This window comes from Pectinophora gossypiella, chromosome Z, assembly GCF_024362695.1.
Source record: "Pectinophora gossypiella chromosome Z, ilPecGoss1.1, whole genome shotgun sequence".
In the NCBI taxonomy this organism is placed as follows: Eukaryota; Metazoa; Arthropoda; class Insecta; order Lepidoptera; family Gelechiidae; genus Pectinophora; species Pectinophora gossypiella.
Window position 1 is genome coordinate 3,452,613 of NC_065433.1, and position 16,527 is coordinate 3,469,139.

Here is a 16,527-nt window from a genome sequence, read left to right on the forward strand (position 1 = left end):
CATTTAAAAGTGCGACAAACCAAAAATAAAACTCGATTTCTGTTACATTTAAAAAATAAAATATGTTCTGTGGAAGTACCATAATAAACTCAAAGGTAAACTGAAATAAAATTGCATAAAAATTGTCGCGTGTACCAATCAACAAATGCCTACCCCTAACTTTCATTAACGTAGTAGTAGGTGATGTTCAAAGTAACCTGTGAAGTCTACTGCTGGCTTAATTATATTTAAATACTACAGACGCAGATAAGGTGACAGATCCAGACAAAGAGACAGAAACGAACAACAACCCGAACACAGACACGGGCGAGCAAGGACGCAGAGGTGGCGAAGGAGATGGACACGGCCATTGTAACCAAACATTTTTTTCAGCTCATCTCTTACACAGAATTCACTAAATTCACCAAATAATTCATTAATTTTATTCATTTCAGGACTACACGTCTTCTTCGTCTCCTGGTCTCTGGCCGCGATGGTGCAGCTGGGCCCGAAAGATATATTCCAGATGACGCTCCCCATATAGACACATGCTGGCTTCGTAAGGTCTTTAAAATACTGACACAGCTGAGCAATGTCGTAAATCCATTCATTTGCAACAGCAGATTTTTTACCTCCTTACTCCAGACCTTTGTTCTCCTTACTTCAGATCCTTGTCCTCCTTCCATCAGATCTTTGTTCTTCTTACTCCAGATCCGTGTCCTCCTCCTTCCATCAGGTCTTTGTCCTCCTTTGGAATCAGTACCATCTCATAAATCCAAACACCAGTTGTTAATGTGTTAGGGTTTAGAATTTGGTGTGAAACACTGGTGGCAGGTCCCGAAGGTTTATCCGCTTCCCAAAGTTTCCACATCACGTTGATCTTCCAAATTGCAAGTCTGTCGTAGTGCGTGATATCGCCGACGTCATAAGATATCATGTTCCACATTTTAATTGAAAACGAATTAAGACTCCGACTTATTCTCGAATCCGGAATGGGCAAATAATATCACTCCCAGAACAAGTGCCATAGAACTAAATAGAAGAATTACAAACAGCTGGTCAAGCTAATATAACAAAAAGCTGTTCCTAACCAGTCTCCCAAAAAAAGTGTTCCAACATGTGCATAGTCCCGATACTCACATAAGGTTGCCAATAAGAAACTAAGAAATCACTAAAGCATCACATTTTTTATTAATTGTCATTTTGTTTAAGTATTAAGTCTGATGTATTGCTACTATGTGTGGCATCATTTTACAATAAATATTTATTTTCCAAAAGTCAAAGTAAGAAACAAGAAACAAGAAACATTTATTGAGAAGCTGTGTAGGTACATACATGCAGGTGTCAAACATTATAAAATTGTCTCAACAGCATGTCCATGTCGGACGTACAATATTACAAATAATGTCAGTATTGAGCATCAAGGAATTAAGTAAGTACCTAATAATTAGTCACATTATAAACATTTGTCAATTTTAAATATCATTGTTGTTGAAAATATTCATTCAAGTCATAAAATTCCATATCAACTAGCCAATTTTTTAGACGTTTTTTAAATGTCTTACCCTCTTAAGAAGACTCAAATGGCGATGGACAACACAACATTTTCACATTTGTATACTACATTTTACTGTTTCTAGCAAGTGAAACAAATTAAAAATTAATAAACACTGTAAGTAACTTCTCATCTCACAAAATTTAATTGTATGCCTACCGGCAGATCTTAGCGTCTTATTATTATCTTTGTAACATCTACCCACTGTACCTGTGTGTCGCAACAAATGATTTGAAATTTGAGACACAATACATGCTGGGATCTAAAATAAAAAATGAACTAGAGACATTATAGAATGAAGACGAATAGGGAGATGAACTAAAACGTGGGAAGATTACCTACCACAACAATAAAGGTCACAGACAGGAGTGACGCAATTAGGAAGAGGCATATGTCTAAGGACAGTCCAATGTTAATATGGATTAAGTTAATGTAAAGAAGTACCCTCCTAAATTAGGAACCTCTTACAAAAATATAAAACACTTAAACTTATCAGAGAATAAAGGGTATTCTTATTTATTTTTACACATCACTAAACACCTACCTAAGCAATTGATTGACACGCAAAAGAAACTAGCTTGCAGTATACCCTCGTGAAAGAAAAAAAAACAAATTGTACAATAAAACAATTACCTTGTACCACTCCAGCATAATGCACGGAAGTATTTTTTGTAGTTCTCTGGTTCCATGCATTTTAGCTCTGGCACTTGCATTCTTTGAGCCATTTTAGCTTTGAATTTTATATCTGTGAAAGTTACAACGTTGGTTGTAATGTAATTAATTTTGCAGTTCTTTAACATGCTTACAACGTAAACAAAAGTGAAGGAAAAAAGTAAATAACTTTAATATTGCATTGTAGGTACTTCAAAGTCGAAGTATCTACCGTGAAAAAAATGTAAACATTTATCAATCGCTTGCTCCAACTAAATATTCCTCCCAATCTCAAACCTCCAATAGCATGTATACTTTTTGATCTGAAGCTAGGTGAGACACCAGAGAGGCAAATGACTTGAAGATGCATATTCAGAATGAATGTAAATTATACTACTAACTGTAACTATGTATGTTTATAAAGGGTTTTATCGGGCAATCAAACAGGTTTTTTTTTCAGGGCGTCAGAAAAGGATACACCTATGACACAAAATGAAACAACAATACAGCTAGCAGATCAATACTTTTTTATTTGAAAAATATTGTTGACTATTGCATAGTCAGTCTCTCATTGGCAGTTATGTTAACTGAACATGTTATTGCAACCACATATGGCAGTGAGATTATTGTCTGTTTAAAAGCTCCAATTTAAAATTAAACCAATATTTTTGAAATGTGCCACCAAATGCCACCAGCTCTTGGCTGTTAAGGACCGTCAAAAGGTTTTATTTTCCATATATAACAATATCTACATCAAATAGGTACCTAGTCCACTAAATGTGGTATGTGATCAAACAATATAAGTGATACACAGAGAAAATATCACTCATGGGTTCAATGGCCTAAGTACAGCTTTAATATATTTAATAATTACAAGAACAGGTATGCGTTTAAATGATATCACACTCGCAGTAGCAACAAACACATACAGCACAGCATTAATTATTTTAAATCAGTTAGCTACACGCATTGTACATAAAATGATTTCACAAATTGAAAAAAAGCTCCATAATATTGTAAATTGAGGCAATTCGCAGAAACTACACGATTTGAAAATATAACACATTACTAGACATTACCTGTAGAGTTCACTGGCACATTTTGATTGTTTTCACATAACGAATGTACTATTTTATTACAAAATAAATTCAAAAAATCGGCGAGCTCTCGTAAAGAAAGTTTGCAAGTAACGTCAAAAAATCAATACACCGACGACTAGAGATGCTCACTACAAAAACCAGAACCGTATATCCAGACAACAAATTTGCCAGTTTTATTTTACCGATAAAATCCGTCAATCAAACGACCGCTACACTTACACATGAATGAAAATGAATGATGGATCAAATCGGTCAAGTTCCGTAAGTGACGTGAGTAACCGCTAGGACGGTATTATTGACAATTCCTCCCCTAAAGAGTTAAAGAAAGTTTGTAATTTGTATGGAACTTTGCCATTTTGAAGAATTTTATTATTACCTCTAGCATTCACTGCAGGCTGCTTACACCATTCCACTGCAGGGAAAGGCCTCTCAGTTTCTTCCACTCCTCCCGATTTTGGGCTATTTCTGAAAATAGAAGCTTAACATTTCGCATGTGTTCTGAGTGACGTGAGTTAACAAATATGAGGGTATTTTTGGAATTTCATCCCCTAAAATGTGTATTTTCCAACCTTGACGCTGGCAGAATTGTTCCTGTTGACAGAAGCCAATATTTATATAAAAAAATGGTTTAAAACGGAGATGAGAGATTGTATGTTTATTATTTTTTCAAGTTAAAAAACTTGATTTCGCGAAAAAGGTAAAATGACACTTATCTTGTATAAAGCTAAGGGATGTAATTTTGTGTGAAACTTCGTAATTTTGAAATTAGAAAGACAAAAGAAAGAAATAAAGTTAGAAGCATAAGACTAGAACTCCACCCCAAAGACGTCGCGGGCGGGCAGCCAGTACTTGTTAGGAAAATCAGAAGATTCAGTATTTATCAAACTAGGTACTGTCTCATAAAATATTATTTTATTACTAGGAACAAACCTATAAATCAAATGGTCTATAAGGCCACTATAATCGCCTGAATATTGAAAATCTGAACATAGATTGAACATACACAAATGTAAAATTAACGGCCTCCATGATCTAGTATTGGAGGTTGCGAGTCCGACTGATTCGATTCCTGGTAGGGATAATCACAAAATCAATTTCTAATCCCTAGTTTGTTTAAGACATTCCAGATTGCAGAATGATCACCCGATTATCCGATGATTCTTTTTGATAATGAAAAAAAATCTTATTGGTACCCTATTTGATTGAATTTGTACTGTAAGTACTGTAAATAGTTCAATCATAGTACCAAACTACATTTATACAAAACATACTCTTGCGCACACTTAAAATTGTGAGATCTAGCAAATACCAAGGTTTTGGTGTTCTTGTAAATATTGAGATTTTCTTGCGAGATTGCATTCCCTATTCGCTAATATACGCGAACAGCTAAATAATAAATCAGTATGTAATAGGTTAAAAATGCAGGTCCTTAAGAAGCTTTACATTTATAGAAGTATCTATAAGAGAAATTATCAAATATTAATTTCTTAATTCGAAGCTTGAATTATTTATTTAAAAATTGATATAATATAATATTTACCGGCAATCGAAACGGTAAACACCGGTTTTTTGCCGATTTACCTAACTCTGGCGCGCCATTGTGGTGGTTGGTTGGTGTTCGTCAGTTTGTCATTATGTTCAGCTTGTGTGTTTTTATTAAGTTTTAGGACTCTAATGAATTTAGTTTTTACGAAAGTTTTAGTGGAAATAACAACAGTGACAATAATGCGTGCCGAACCTTTTATACCTGGCTAATTGACATCATTGAGTCACCACGGTTAGTTGAAATTGATGGCTGAGGTTATTTGTTGTGACATAGGTAGATATATCTGGTGTAATTTGTCATCAACGATGTTAAAATCGTGTTTAACAATGCTGAAGTGCCTATGATGAGTATATAACTTGAGTCTCATTTACAATGTGCTTGCTTGCTTATGATTACGCATTTCTGCAATGCCCTGAATCCACCCCCGACCCTCCTCGACGTTGCTCGCGACTTACAAAGAACGACGACCGCAACTACAATACACGACAATATCATTTATCTGCGTTTATGGTTCCTTCCAACCGTCTTCTGTATAATGATATCATCATTTTCTTCTTATACATAATATGAACTAGCCACAGAAATTATTTTGTTACAATAAATAGGTCGAAACTGTTCTTTATGTGCCTGGTAACATATACATTTGGTAAAAAATATTTTATAATTATTGGAAGTAGTGCTGAGCATTTGGGATTGTTTTAATTTTGAAAATGTTAAGATCTGTAACAGATGACAGACAGAAGTGTCCTCTACAGTTTAGTATGTGGGTATGACCTTATAGTGGTAAAGTATTAAGGTGATTCGTTTTCCATACAAAAGTTGATGCAGTGCTACAGGAAAACAGATAGAGGAATATTGTTATAAAACCGATAAATAGTAATATTTTGGTGTATTATTTTCGCAAACTAACAAAAATTTAGGGTCCGAATACGAGAAGTACCATATTTCAGACCCTCAATTTTGATCAATTCTACATTTGTAGTGGTGCAGATTACAGTGTATTTGCTGAGCGTGTAGAGGTGTCAATGTTAGTTTGTGTGCGTGATAGTTTTTTTTTTTCTAAAGGCTTTGACTACTTGACAAGTGTAATAGAATGTCAGTGACAATTTATAAAGAGATTTTGTATGAAGAGAATAAATATAAATAAAAAACTAAAAATACTACAATCTGAGAAAAGGAATATTGGAAAAATATTTTTGTAATAACGTATCTTATTTAAACATTTTTAAATAATGGGTAAATACCGTGTTTTAAAAGAGGACATATATTATAATAAAAAATCAATACATAAAATGAAATGGCTGTATGGGCATAGTCCCCTTTGCCTTACCCTTCGGGGAAAACCAAATCAAAAAAGAAGTTGTTGCATTTGTCGGCCTAAATAGTAGTCATTTATAATTAATTGTTTTTCCATCCAACATACAGATTTATTTATATTCTCTTTGCCGCGGACTTTTTGGTGGGACCGGGAACGGGAAGGTTGCTTTCTTCATTGAATAATCTAAATAATCAATACGAAGTGGTGTTTTGTGGTTAATGATCACATTAGTCGGAAAACATTCCTGATAGTATTATTAAATCGGAATATTCAATAAACAAAGTGTACCTATCTCTTTTCGCTTTGCGCCAACAAGCCGCTTACTTCGTTTGGGGTTCGAAGTAGGAGTCTGCTCCGAGGGTGGGGGCTTAGGTTTTATCATTTCATTAATCATCATCAAGAAAAAAAAACACAAGACATGGCTGTATGTTCATAGTTCCCTTTGCCTTGCCCTTTGGGAAAAAAAATAAGATAAATTTTGAAATTCTTATGTATAATAAACAAACATCACAGACATCATGACAGATCTAAAACTAAATAAAATCTTTTTTCTATTTGACTTATTTATGAATTTTAATCAAGAAAACGTGATAATAAGTTCGACAGCAACCAGTTCAAGTCCCCGAAACAGCCCATTTCAGGCCGCGTATATATGGAAATACTACTTCAATACGTCCCAGCCTCGTCTTTTTTTAACGTCCTCGTTATAAAAAGACGTCCTAACCTGAACTAACTAACCTAACAATAAACACCACGCGTAAATATATGTCCAGAAATGCGCTGTGAGTCGTCTGGACTGGGCGCGAAAACAACATAGAATTCGATTAGGTGCTAAGTGTCCCGCATGCTATCACCAGCTGTCACTGACATACGTATGAAGTCCCGCGGATTTTATTGGAACTAAATGACAAGTCATAATAATTATATGCGGATACTGCGACATCAGCGCCGTGCTTGCGGGACGTCCTGAAGCGCTATTACATCTTTCAAACGCGATGCGACAAAGTTTGAACCTACGCAATTTAGGAAAAATCTACCTTATTATTACTGTACTGTGATCGTTATTTGTAAAATCATACAATACATATACACAATTCTTTATACACAATATAATTATTATGACATATTGTGGACTTTTCGGTATACCTACAAAAAAGGAACAATTCAACCATACGTTGTTTTGTTATATCTCAATGGGCTCAGGCAGCGTTTTCGCCGAAAGCTCCAAGTCGGCTATATTTGTAACGATAATTATGTTTGACATTCATCATCATTTTTGAACCATTTTATACAAAAAAAATACTTGTATAAATTATAAACCCTAAAGCACGCCCATGAATCACTCCACTCATTGGTGAAAACCGTATGAAAATCCGTTCAGTAGTTTTTTAGTTAGCCGCATGTTCACTGATGCGATTAATGCCTGTTAGAATTTTACAAAATAAAAAATACGGAAATTACGGAAGGTACTTAAGTGCAAAGTAAATTATTGTATACTTAATTATAATATTATTGGTAAAAGTGATACTTTTTGAAAATTCCGTAACAAATAGACGGGTTCGCCAAATTCAATTGTAAAAAAAAATACAAAAAGTAAAAACAATTAAAACATGCAGTTGGGTTTGAACCGTGAACCTTAAGAATGGCGGCGACTGCTTTACCAAATGCGCCATTTAGAAGTTAGAAGTAGACTTCAAATTATGCATCTCTTTTAATAGCTAACCTAGTTCGCATGTGTGTGTGACAGCTTCGTGTTTGTACACAAATTGAAATGACACCAACTTTTGATGCAATGTTTCAATATGATATCTTCAGTAAATACTTCAAAATTGTAGCTTAACTTAAAGATAATGTATGTAAGATTTCGCCACCTAACATTTCACTGGGTCAGAACTCAACACTAAACGAATAAATGGAAAAAAATACGAAAACTGCAGAAGTAACGCCATCTACTGACGCAGCGTTACCTAGCTGACTGAAACACATCACCTTAACAATCTATCTCAAGCCTCAATTGAAAGAGAATCAAAAAGAAAGAGTTTGTTGTTAGGCATAATGAACAATAATGTTGCAACTGTTGCAAGTAACCTGTTTGTTTAGCTGGAGAGTTTGAAAGATAGTTATGTAGCTCTAACATGATATGAATTATAGGAACTTGTAAGTGCTTCCTACAATAAACTCAGTAACAAGGGAAGTGTATTTCCTAGCTATTTAGTAGAGACATTAGCCGGTGGTAATTAAAAATTTACAAACTAACATAATGTTTGTTGTGAAATCATACACAAGGCCTCAGCTTTGAAATTATAATAACGTCCATAAATCCAATATTAAAATCATTTATATAGGTGTAGAACCTACTATGAGTGACTTACATCATAAAGAAATGGGTTGGAATCGCTGCTCACGCTCTGAACCATTGAACTAGAGCTTATGAGCTTGAATTGGATCATAAATAATTGATGTCACAAGGTTTCCATGATTTATGCCCAGTTTTTGTAAATAGGCTCATCCCCATTACTTAGATGGGATTTTTGTTTATTGTATATTATGGTAGGTACATAATCTATTATACTAAATTAATACTTGAAAACAGAATTTATAAGGTAGATTCTAAAAAAAATCCATTACCCTCTGCTTGGATAAGTTATTATTAGATGAATATTTGATCCTTCTACTATTATGTGCTAGTAGAAAAATAAAATATTTTAATAAGTCTCATGATAAGGGCTATTGATAATGAAGTGTCAAGAGTCTGTGTATGTTGACTATTGGTGTATTTGTTGTGGCAGGCTTCTCCAAAGAGGTGGTTGAGGTTGGGAAGCCATGGAGGTCGGAGCGCGGGCTCTGGACGTGCTCCCACTGCTCCAGGAGCGGGTGGCGTGCCTCACGGGGGGCCGCGACCGGCGCGGGGGACCCATCGTGTGGTTCCCCGCCAGCTCGCGCCGGGACCGCATCGCGCCAGATGACTATAGGCGGCTGCTTCACTACCTGATGAGCATACCGAGGTAACAATTCCAGATTTTCTTCTTCTTCTATTTCTTGTGCACTTTATTGTGACTGTGTATCTATTTTATATCTGTGTGTGTTATTTTTGTAAATCTTCTAGACAGATTATTATTGTGCTGTGCTGGTAATGTTTACAAAGTTCTTTTTTCGAAATGTTATTGTATTATTTAATAAATTAAGGTAGTAATATAATAGATGATTGTTAAAATAAGAAATTTTAGTAAAGTTAAATGTGGAAAATCAAAGATAACATGAATTATGAGTAGTCATAGTAAGTAATCAATAGCTAAGGGACACCTACTTTCTATTTGAACTTTATACTCTATTTAAGACACTAAACTAAAGTTGGTATGTTTGGAAATAGTTATCTGCTAGTAATTATAATATCTAGGTACAAAAATCACTTCCTACAACATGCAGTGGGAGTCACTTTGAAATGAAATGAAATGTCTTTATTGATTAAAACAGAGTTACTTTTCTTCGTAACATTCCATAACATAATGGATAACTTAAAATGTAGATAGGTACATGCTGCTTATCAACCTTACCATCGTAAATATTGCATCATGATGTCTGGCATAACTTGGTTAATTGGTTTTGTTTTGTCGTGTCAATGGCGTGTCTACTATGTAGCAAGATATGTCTAATGTATCTGAAGCGGGCTTATCGTAGGTACAGCCCCTTCGGCACGGCGACCGTGACGCGCGCGGCACGAGTTCTATCGAGGGATTCGACGACTAGACCTTGGTCGAGGCGATAGCGAAGGGTCTGAAAGCTGTTAAGGTTACGTTACCGATATTGTAACTGAGTGAAATTCATCATCGCTAATTTACGCCACTTTCTTGTCGGTGTAGCATTCTCCATGCTATTTTTTTAGGGATAAATAGAGCAGTGGTTTCCCTCTTGCCTTCTTGGTTTTTTGGTGTAAAATTACGGTACCGATTTCCTATTCGTCCGTAAAATGGTAGCGTAGCCTTAACCGCTTTCAAGCCCAATTGTGTCCCTTATATTTTTCTATGGATGTGCATTGAGCACACAAAACTAAGACTAAGAGGGTGCCTGCCGCAGGATTTAGCCAACTAAAGCCCAAAATAGGAAGCGACACTGGTCGCTTACCTAAAATAATGCCTATACACCACAAGAAGTGCTTATTATCCAAGGGTGATTGCGCCCAAAAGGGAAAAAAAAATATTTTTCTATAAGCAGTTGCTTATACTTTTCTTTTTTGTTTTGTTTTAAGCTATTATTTACACAAAGTATGTCCGACAGCGTAACATAAAGAGACATCACAAACAAATGAAGAGCTCACTTAACCACTTTTGTAACAGACCCAAACCAGTTTCAAGATATTGTACCTACTGTGGACGGTGGCGTCGTGTTACGTTCTGTAATTAGCAACTATCGTCTTACGGCGTGTAAATCAATTGGCTAAAACAAAGCAGTAACGCGTGTAAATTGAGAGGTGCACTCTTAATAGATGATGTAGCTACAAGCCATATCTGTTGGCTTTTTGTTATGTTTTACGTGTATAATTTACATGTTGTTTTACTCTCGACGTGTTCTGCATAGAGTAATAAACTACAAATATACATACGATAATAGATATCCGCCCGCGACTATGATACACTAATTACTTTCCAATGAACGAGTTTCCAGACTCCATTCCCAAAATGATGAAGATGCTGTCGAAATTTAACGCGATAATTGCCTATGTTCTCATTACACCAGTACATAATTTCCTTTTCGGCGGATAAGAAAATGACAGGTGTAACTTAAAATTAGATGGTGTTTACAAAAAATAGCACCATTGTAGAACAAGTGTCGAGTTTTTTATTGACGGCGATGTGTTATTGTTCTCAGCGATTCCGTAAGGTCTCACAACTTCACCATCTTGATTGACATGAGAGGTTCAGCTTGGGCCGCGATCAAACCAATACTTAAGATTCTACAAGAAAACTTCCCTTCATCCGTCCATCAGGCACTGGTAGTTAAACCTGACAATTTTTGGCAGAAGCAACGCACAACGATAGGAGCACATAAGTATAAGTTTGAGGTAAGAATTGGGTAGTTTTTCTAGGTTAAAGATAAATTACGAAATTCTGATTACTAAATAAACACATATGTAAAGGTTATAAAAAAGTTTCTTTTTTTCTATTTAACTTATTTACATTTAATAAAGAGAAATTTAATAATTCGTGCGACATTTTATCATGTTTTTCTATGACGTCTCAGGTTGCTTTTTCATACAAATTCCATAGTAATTTCGTGTTAAGACCTTTAGTAAAAAGTAACTGATTTGACTAGTTGGAAACTAGACTATCTATTACAACACTGCCGATTTGAGCAACTAATGTATCTTTGATTTGACAATACTAAAACTAGCTGAATCTCTTTCTTGTACTTATTGTAAGTGAAAGACAGCACTAATTTAATCGCTGTCTAACTAAAATGACGCTAAGTTTGTGTACGCTCGAATAAGCACCATACCTGACGATGTGATAAAATGTTACATATTCCGAAGGACCTATCCAAGGTGAATGCGCTTTCGTTAATGCAGCAATTAGCTGAACAAAAACTGGTAAATAACAACCTCCGTAGTCCAGTGGTTGAGCGTTGGGCGCACGATCCGGAGGTCCTGGGTTCGATTCCCGTTGGGGATATATCACAAAAATACTTTGTGGTCCCTAGTTTGGTTAGGACATTACAGGCTGATCACCTGATTGTCCGAAAGTAAGATGATCCGTGCTTCGGAAGGCACGTTAAGCCTTTGGTCCCGGTTCCTGCTTACTGATGTAAGTAAGTAGTCGTTACATGAGCCAAGTCAGGGGTCTTTGGCGGCTCAATAGTAACCCTGACACCAGGGTTGATGACGTTGGTACTCCACCTCACAACCCACACGATAGAAGAAGAACTGGTCAATTTAATTGACATGAACGAACGAAATATCACGTAGGTGATTCGCTTGTGTCTGAAGCGATCCCATATATTTTTACTCGTTTAACTTTGTTTTTGTTCTTTTGTTCAGCTAAGCGATTTGTTAAGGAAAGCGGGTAGTATTTCAGGCAGGCTTTCAAGCATACATACTGAACATGTTCATTTTGTTACAGACGACAATGATAAGTTTAGAAGCACTACCTAAAGTGATAGATAGCTCACAATTAACGCCTGATTTGGATGGCACACTACAGTATGACCACGCACAGTGGATAGATCTGAGACTGGTAAGTGACTTCTTGATACTTGATTACCAATTTTTGAAGTCCCACTGCTGGGCCAATCCATTCAAGCGAGCCTCTCTTCTCCGCAGCTACAAAACGAAATTGAAAGAACAACTTGTTTTTGTCCTTTTCTCACTTTCAGTTTAAATGTATCTCTCTCCTGGTCTGCCGGGAAACTGCCATTTCTACTGACTGTCTTGTGTGTAATCTATTCTATTTATCATGACCACATAAGAGTCTTTTTATGTAATCACATTCGAGATGTCGCATAATCACAACAAAACCTCTGTTTATTTCAGTTCGGTTAAACATTGGATTGACTCTAGCGTGTCTATTGCAAGGTGTCACATTCGAATGTGATTTTTCAAAAATGCGCTTACGTGGTTTTCTGTCGTGTGTTAAATTAACGGTCAAATGATTAAGAACCATGTATTATAGGCTTTAGAAGAACTGTTATGGCAAGCGGGAGAGTTGTTAGACCGCCTGGACGATCTGCAAGAGGACGTGGCGCGCGCCGACTTCGCGGATGACGTCACGGGAGCGCGCCGGGCCATCGACGCACACGCGGACATCAGCAAGAGGCTCGCCAAAGTTCCCGTCGACGAACTTGAAGCGCAGGGTAAGTTATACTCAAAACATATTAAATTGGCGTAAAGCTGGGGCCACATAATACCAGCGTCGTGGTTCACGCCGCGACTTGTGCTGAGTGACGCCCTTTTATCTCAGGACGTCCACCACCACCTTATGGTCATTTCGACAAACGTCCGTCTTGCTTTTTTGTAATTGTTTTAGTGGAAATTTGATATGATATTGTTGACTTTTTTGTGTGTGGCGTCCTTTTATAATAAACTTTTTCTATTCTATTCTATTCATAATGTATAATATTTCGATTCGATCACCCCGATTTATCATATATTCATGATTGCTAGTGTAGACGCGGGCGTGACATGATTACCAGGAATTAAAAAATTACGTTTATAACGTATTACGTTTAGGGTATAATGTCGCATTCACTTGATGTAATCCGTTGATGCCTAACACACGAACACCGCTTCGCCGCGCGGACGAGTGGCGCTCGCGAGTAGTGTGATAATCGCCTTACGTACGTAGGTACTTAATTTTTAGATCCTCTAGCCACGGCTTAGTTTATGTTTTTTTGTTTATACATTTAAGTTAAAGTTAAAGCACAAATCCCAGCGCAATCCCGGTGGGGATATATTACAAAAATCACTTAGTGGTCCCAGGTTTGGTTAGGACATTACAGTCTGATCACTCAATTGTCCGAAAGTAAGATGATCCGTGCTTCGGAGAACACGTCAAGCAGTCGACCTACTACTAATTATTTATTTAAGTATTATGTACTTAGTCATGAGGCTTGTCAGCGGCCTATGGCGCTTCATTAGTAACCCTGACACTAGCGTGAGTAACAACCCTGGGGTTGCTGAGGTTGGTTATCCACCTCATAACCCACGCGATAGAAGAAGAAGTTTAAGTAGTATTTTTGTAATAATAGCCTGTCTATTTCCAGCGAAGTGGAGATAGAAAAGATAACCGCTCACGGCTATAAACAGAAATCGTATCTTATCTTATTTAGCCTATTCGATCCCACTGCTGGGCAAAGGGAGGTCTTGATTTTTCCACTATTCTCGACTCTGCGCGATCTCTAATCCCGATAAGTATTGAGGTCGTCACACCATCTTTTACGCGGTCGAGGTGTCCAGTTGGTAACGGCCCGTGCCCATCGCTCTGGATGCATCCGACAAACGTGTCAGGCCCAGTCCCACTTCAGTTTGGTGGACTTTTTCCCCACATCAGCGATACCTGTTTTGGAGCGCAGTGTAGTGTTTCGGTCGATTCGTTTGACGCCTAGGACACTGCGTTCCATTGCTCTTTGGCAGACCTTGAGCTTGGACTTTTGAGATGCTGTCAGTGACCATGTTTGAGCACCGTAGGTTAGGATCGGCATGATGTCCATGAGCTTACGTTTCAATGACAGGGGGGGATCCCCCTTCATTAGATAAACAGAAACACCAATTATAATTTGTTTTTCATAGAGACGATAATTGAACGAATAATTGATTTTGCCATTCATGATCTGCACAGTAGGAACTAGGAAAGATTAGTGAGTTGTAAAAAAAGAAAACGATATTATTCATGTTTAGTAGTGTTGATCCGATAGTCGGTATGTGACGTGCGACATGCAACCGAAGAATCTTTCATACAGCTGGCGATTCCGCATTTTCACTTTGTTTATACGAGTATACTTACAGCCACTACACCAGTAACATTTCCATTGAAACCTTCACTATAATATAAACTGTTTTTACAGGGGATAGTTGAAAGAAATATACAGGGTGTCAGTGTTAGTTTACTCAAATAGTTTAAGAACACTCAACAGTAGCGACACCTGTTGGCAGAAATAGGCACTTGTTATTCTCATTGCCATAAATGCCACAAAACCGTAGTATTAAACAAAGTGTTAGTGACATCGTAACGAATACTGCGGGGGATGATTCAGACCATGATTCTGAGTTGATATCAAGTGGAATTAATTATGTTGTAAAATACCTTGTTGAAAGTGTCAGATGTGAAATTTTCCAACAATAAGTCTGCCGAGTTATGATAGGTAAACATTGATGTTGTCATGATATAGGTAACTCGCCGTAGCGGTCGAGCGGGTCGCAAACCCAGTAGTGGTCAATGTGTATTGTATAAGCAGTTTCAGTCCAATTCCACGAGCCGCATTTCGTAAGTCATAACACCGCTGATCATGCGCGAGGGCGGTGCGGCGCTGTGTCCGTCGACTTGTTGCCTGACATGTGTTTTGATTGCTTGTGGCCGGCAGACAGTGATGACGGTTCGCTATATTTTATTTAAACAATCCTGTTATAGTTTGCCTTCAACTTTTTATACAAAGTGACTTGAGTGTTCCTAGTAGGTGGTGACGATTGACCGCTGAATCTGCGTCTTTGTTTAGTTTATAGTGAAGTTTAGTTCAGTTTGATATTGACAGACAGGAATGGATACGTACTGTGGTGAGATTGTTTTCGGTACAGTATGGAATGATGTGCAATATGTTAAGAATATGTTTTGTCTGTGCAGGCGAGCGGGTGTTGCAAAGACTGCAGGCTGCTGAAGCGGCGTGCGCGGAGGCCAGCGGCAGCGGCGGCGAGGTGGCGGCGTTCCACTGCGGCTCGCCGGGCGCCGTGCGCGCGCAGCTCTCCGCCGTGCGCTCCGCACACGCGCACGCGCACAAACTCTGGCAGCACAAGAAGATGCAGCTCGACCAATGCTTCCAGCTGCGGCTGTTCGAACAAGACTGTGAAAAGGTAAAAGATAAAACCATAATGCCTGGAGGGTCCCGCCGCGTTATATTATTAAACGCTGCCACAGTAAGAAGTGCCCTCCCATAGCTTTGATTGATTGTACTAAATCAAGCTCAATATAGCAGAAGCCTTGAGGATTTGTGCCCGGTTAATGGCAATAGGCTCGCCCCTTATTACGAGCAATGGTAGTGGTGTACTATACACCTCTGCTTACCTTCGGGGAGACATGATCCTATGTTATATTGTGTTAACAAAAAATTAGATGTAAGTAGTATAATCGGGTAACCCTGTCACTAGGGTTGTTAGATCGAGTACTGGAGGGTTAAAAATGCCACATCGAAGCAATTCATTTGTATGAAAAAGCAACATGTGACAGTGTGAAAAATATGACAATGTCGCACTTATTATTACATTTTCTTTATTAAAATTCATAAATAGGTTAAATAGGAAAAGTTAGGTTGTCACCTTTAGTTATGTCTTTATTTAGTAATCAGAATTTCAAAATTTGTCTTTGACCTGGGTTAACTACCTAATTGAGATGTATAACAATTGTTTTGTTGTAGATGTTGGAGTGGATCGTGAACCACCGAACGGCGTTCCTGGCGACCTACGTCGAGATCGGCCGGTCGTGTGCTGCCGCCAAACGACTGCAAGAGGAACATGCTAGGTAATTTATACTTACTATATACTTAGTATTGAACGGAAACAAACAAGAAAGCTGTCTCTTCATACTCGCTGCAGTTAGATGGGCACAGTTGACCACCTGCAGACAATCGAAGGATAATATCCATGAGCTTTACTCGTTGACTGCGTCGCTTAAACCGTAAC

The 16,527-nt window shown here is 37.6% G+C and overlaps 2 protein-coding genes across 6 annotated transcripts in view; one reads left to right on the forward strand and one right to left on the reverse strand.

Moving 5' to 3' along the window:
* The window catches only part of LOC126380209 (E3 ubiquitin-protein ligase MYCBP2), a 129,366-nt gene extending 126,017 nt beyond the window's left edge, over positions 1–3,349 (reverse strand). The window contains 2 exon segments of the mRNA XM_050029465.1: positions 2,168–2,279; positions 3,265–3,349. Of these exon segments, the coding sequence (XP_049885422.1) occupies positions 2,168–2,259 (92 nt within the window). The 5' untranslated portion in view covers positions 2,260–2,279; positions 3,265–3,349.
* A 1,551-nt stretch (positions 3,350–4,900) lies between these two features.
* Positions 4,901–16,527, forward strand: part of LOC126380056 (kalirin) — a 166,389-nt gene continuing 154,762 nt past the window's right edge. For all 5 annotated transcript variants that reach the window (XR_007568417.1, XM_050029223.1, XM_050029225.1 and 2 more), the window contains exons 1-7: positions 4,901–5,062; positions 8,939–9,154; positions 11,016–11,208; positions 12,263–12,376; positions 12,812–12,992; positions 15,476–15,702; positions 16,263–16,366. Coding sequence is in view for 4 of the 5 variants with exons in the window: in XM_050029223.1 (XP_049885180.1) it covers positions 8,973–9,154; positions 11,016–11,208; positions 12,263–12,376; positions 12,812–12,992; positions 15,476–15,702; positions 16,263–16,366 (1,001 nt within the window). In the remaining variant the exon portion in view is untranslated. The remainder of the gene's footprint in view (positions 5,063–8,938; positions 9,155–11,015; positions 11,209–12,262; positions 12,377–12,811; positions 12,993–15,475; positions 15,703–16,262; positions 16,367–16,527) is intronic.